The sequence below is a fragment of the Medicago truncatula genome, chromosome 2 (genome assembly GCF_003473485.1).
Source record: "Medicago truncatula cultivar Jemalong A17 chromosome 2, MtrunA17r5.0-ANR, whole genome shotgun sequence".
NCBI classification, from domain to species: domain Eukaryota; kingdom Viridiplantae; phylum Streptophyta; class Magnoliopsida; order Fabales; family Fabaceae; genus Medicago; species Medicago truncatula.
In genome coordinates, this window is record NC_053043.1 from 44,418,165 (window position 1) to 44,420,396 (window position 2,232).

The 2,232-nt window shown below is 31.4% G+C and overlaps 1 protein-coding gene across 1 annotated transcript; it reads right to left on the bottom strand.

Moving 5' to 3' along the window:
- Positions 1-402: 402 nt before the first annotated feature.
- On the bottom strand, positions 403-1,667 carry LOC25487630 (protein EPIDERMAL PATTERNING FACTOR 1). Its single transcript, XM_013609613.3, has 2 exons — positions 1,477-1,667; positions 403-863 (listed from the first exon to the last, which is right to left on the bottom strand). The coding sequence occupies exons 1-2, from the start codon at positions 1,574-1,576 to the stop codon at positions 592-594; spliced, it is 372 nt and encodes a 123-aa protein (XP_013465067.1). The 5' UTR covers positions 1,577-1,667; the 3' UTR covers positions 403-591.
- Positions 1,668-2,232: the final 565 nt, after the last annotated feature.

The following is a 2,232-nucleotide window of genomic DNA, read 5'->3' on the forward strand; positions in this document are numbered from 1 at the left end:
TGAATTTTTAAGGGGTGTTCGGATTATATAATCCGGAAAAATCAAATAGCGCGCCCTATTTTTTGAAGTTTTCGGATTACATAATCTGAATTTGTGAAAAACTCAAATTTTCACCCTATAACAAAGGAAAAACTGAATTCGGATTACAAAATCCGAATTGCACAAGGACATTTTTAGAAAATTTACAGGACATGCTAGTAAGGGATAGGGTGGGAAAAGTAATACACTCTTTTTTTTTTTTTTTTTTTTTTCTGTTTGTATTTCTACAACACTCGGGCAAGAGAATTTCTACAACACCCGGACAAGATGCTTTCCTTAAAAAGCCAATGCAATGGATATTCATAATCTCAACTCTCAAACATTAAAAATTCATTCTCAATAAAATCAAGAAAACACTTCTAATTGTCACAGTGCCAAAAACCATTTTCATTGCTAGGAAGCCATTTCTACATGTTTGACAATAGAGAGAAATTTCATAAAACAAAAATATAAAACTCAAAAGAACAAAACAAGGAAAATGGGCACTATATATATTACACCAAGTTAGAAATTGAAGCATGACTTGAAATTGAAATTCTATTATAACCAATTCTATGGGACAGGATAGGACTTGTTATGGCACATGCATTTGTAAGCCATTGGACATGATTCAGCCTCTGCAAGGGATGCACAAACTAAGCTGACCATAACCAATCTGCATGGTGAACATGATCCGCATGCATGAGAACAATCCGGCAACCTCGACCCAGCTACTTGCATCGTGTCCGGCCGCCGTGTATGTTTTGATCTTCCTTTCCAATGCAGATTTTGGTTTGCCCCTTTGCTTTCATCTATTTTGTTTCCCACATCGAAATGTCCATGTCCTAATTAACATGAAAATTAACATAACATTAATTTGACACATTAAATTAATACATTTAGCCAAAAAAAAAAATTGTTTTGCTACAATACTTTTAGCTAATTTAATATGCATGTTTTAGTGCTTTTTTGAGTGGTGTAACATGTTTTATTATTATTATTATTATTATTCATACTTGAAAAATTGAATTGAGTGAGAAATTAGCAACAAATAGAGATGGTTTTTTTTTTTTTTTTTATATATTTTTTTTATGTTTTGTTTCAGACAACAATTCAATATTATTTTTTCTAATAATGCATATATAAAAGAACATATATTATAAAGTCAGTATATGAATAGTTAAGCTTATCAAGAAAAAAGCAAAATTAATGAGGAAAAACAAACAAAGTCTCACTCTAATTTCCACGTCACAAAATTTAGTGATAAAATTGAAGAGGGATTTCACATCTACCCTCTCTAAATTTCTCTTATTAATTTAAGTATTTTTAATAGTCATGTTTGAATGTATTAGTAATTAGTAAATAAAGCAATGTCGCAATCCAATAAGAAAATAACGTAACAATTACGTGAATCTATCTATCTAATAATCTTATTAGTAGATAAGATTGGAGACTTACGTGAATTTGAGTGGCTTATGTGCCTTGAAGAGGCGATGATTGGAACATAAAGTAAAATAAGGACAAATGCAGCAGCATAGACCAAACTCCTCTTCATCATGGCTAATTTCTCTTGCAATTTCAAAATGTTGAGTGGCTTATGTAGCTTGAGATGTTCTTCTTAGTACTTGGTGAATGATGTGAAGGAATGAAAAAAATATATATATATAGGTAAAAAATAAAGCATGGAATTGAAGCGGTTCACAGGCAAGAGGAGAGTGTGATAAGGGATTGTCACATGAAAGAGGGTGCGAATGAAGATTATTCATACTTAGGTCACAAGATTGCTTAAGGTTTTTCTTGTTTGAGGGAAAGAAGAGAAAACAGTAAGAATTTAAAACATAAGAGTTAAAAGTGCTTCTTTTACGTGATTGCTTGCATAGTAAGCACATGTATTTGTTAGGTAGCATAAATGCAGCCTCAATTTGCACTTACATTTGTGTGCTATCACCATTTTTACTATTTAATTAATGTTCATGTGCTACCTAGTTCGCATAATAAATTTAGCAACCAAAGCTTTGAATGTGACTGCCATTAATACCTTCTCTTGCATAGTATACTTGTAGGCTTAACTAATATACTCCTAGTATTTTTGTATGGTACCACAAAAAAATTAATATTTTCTTATAGAGGCATTCCATACCTTATACGTAGATATACTTTACCATCATAAGGTAGATATCTCGAGTCTTATAAGCAAAATTTCGGATTCATATC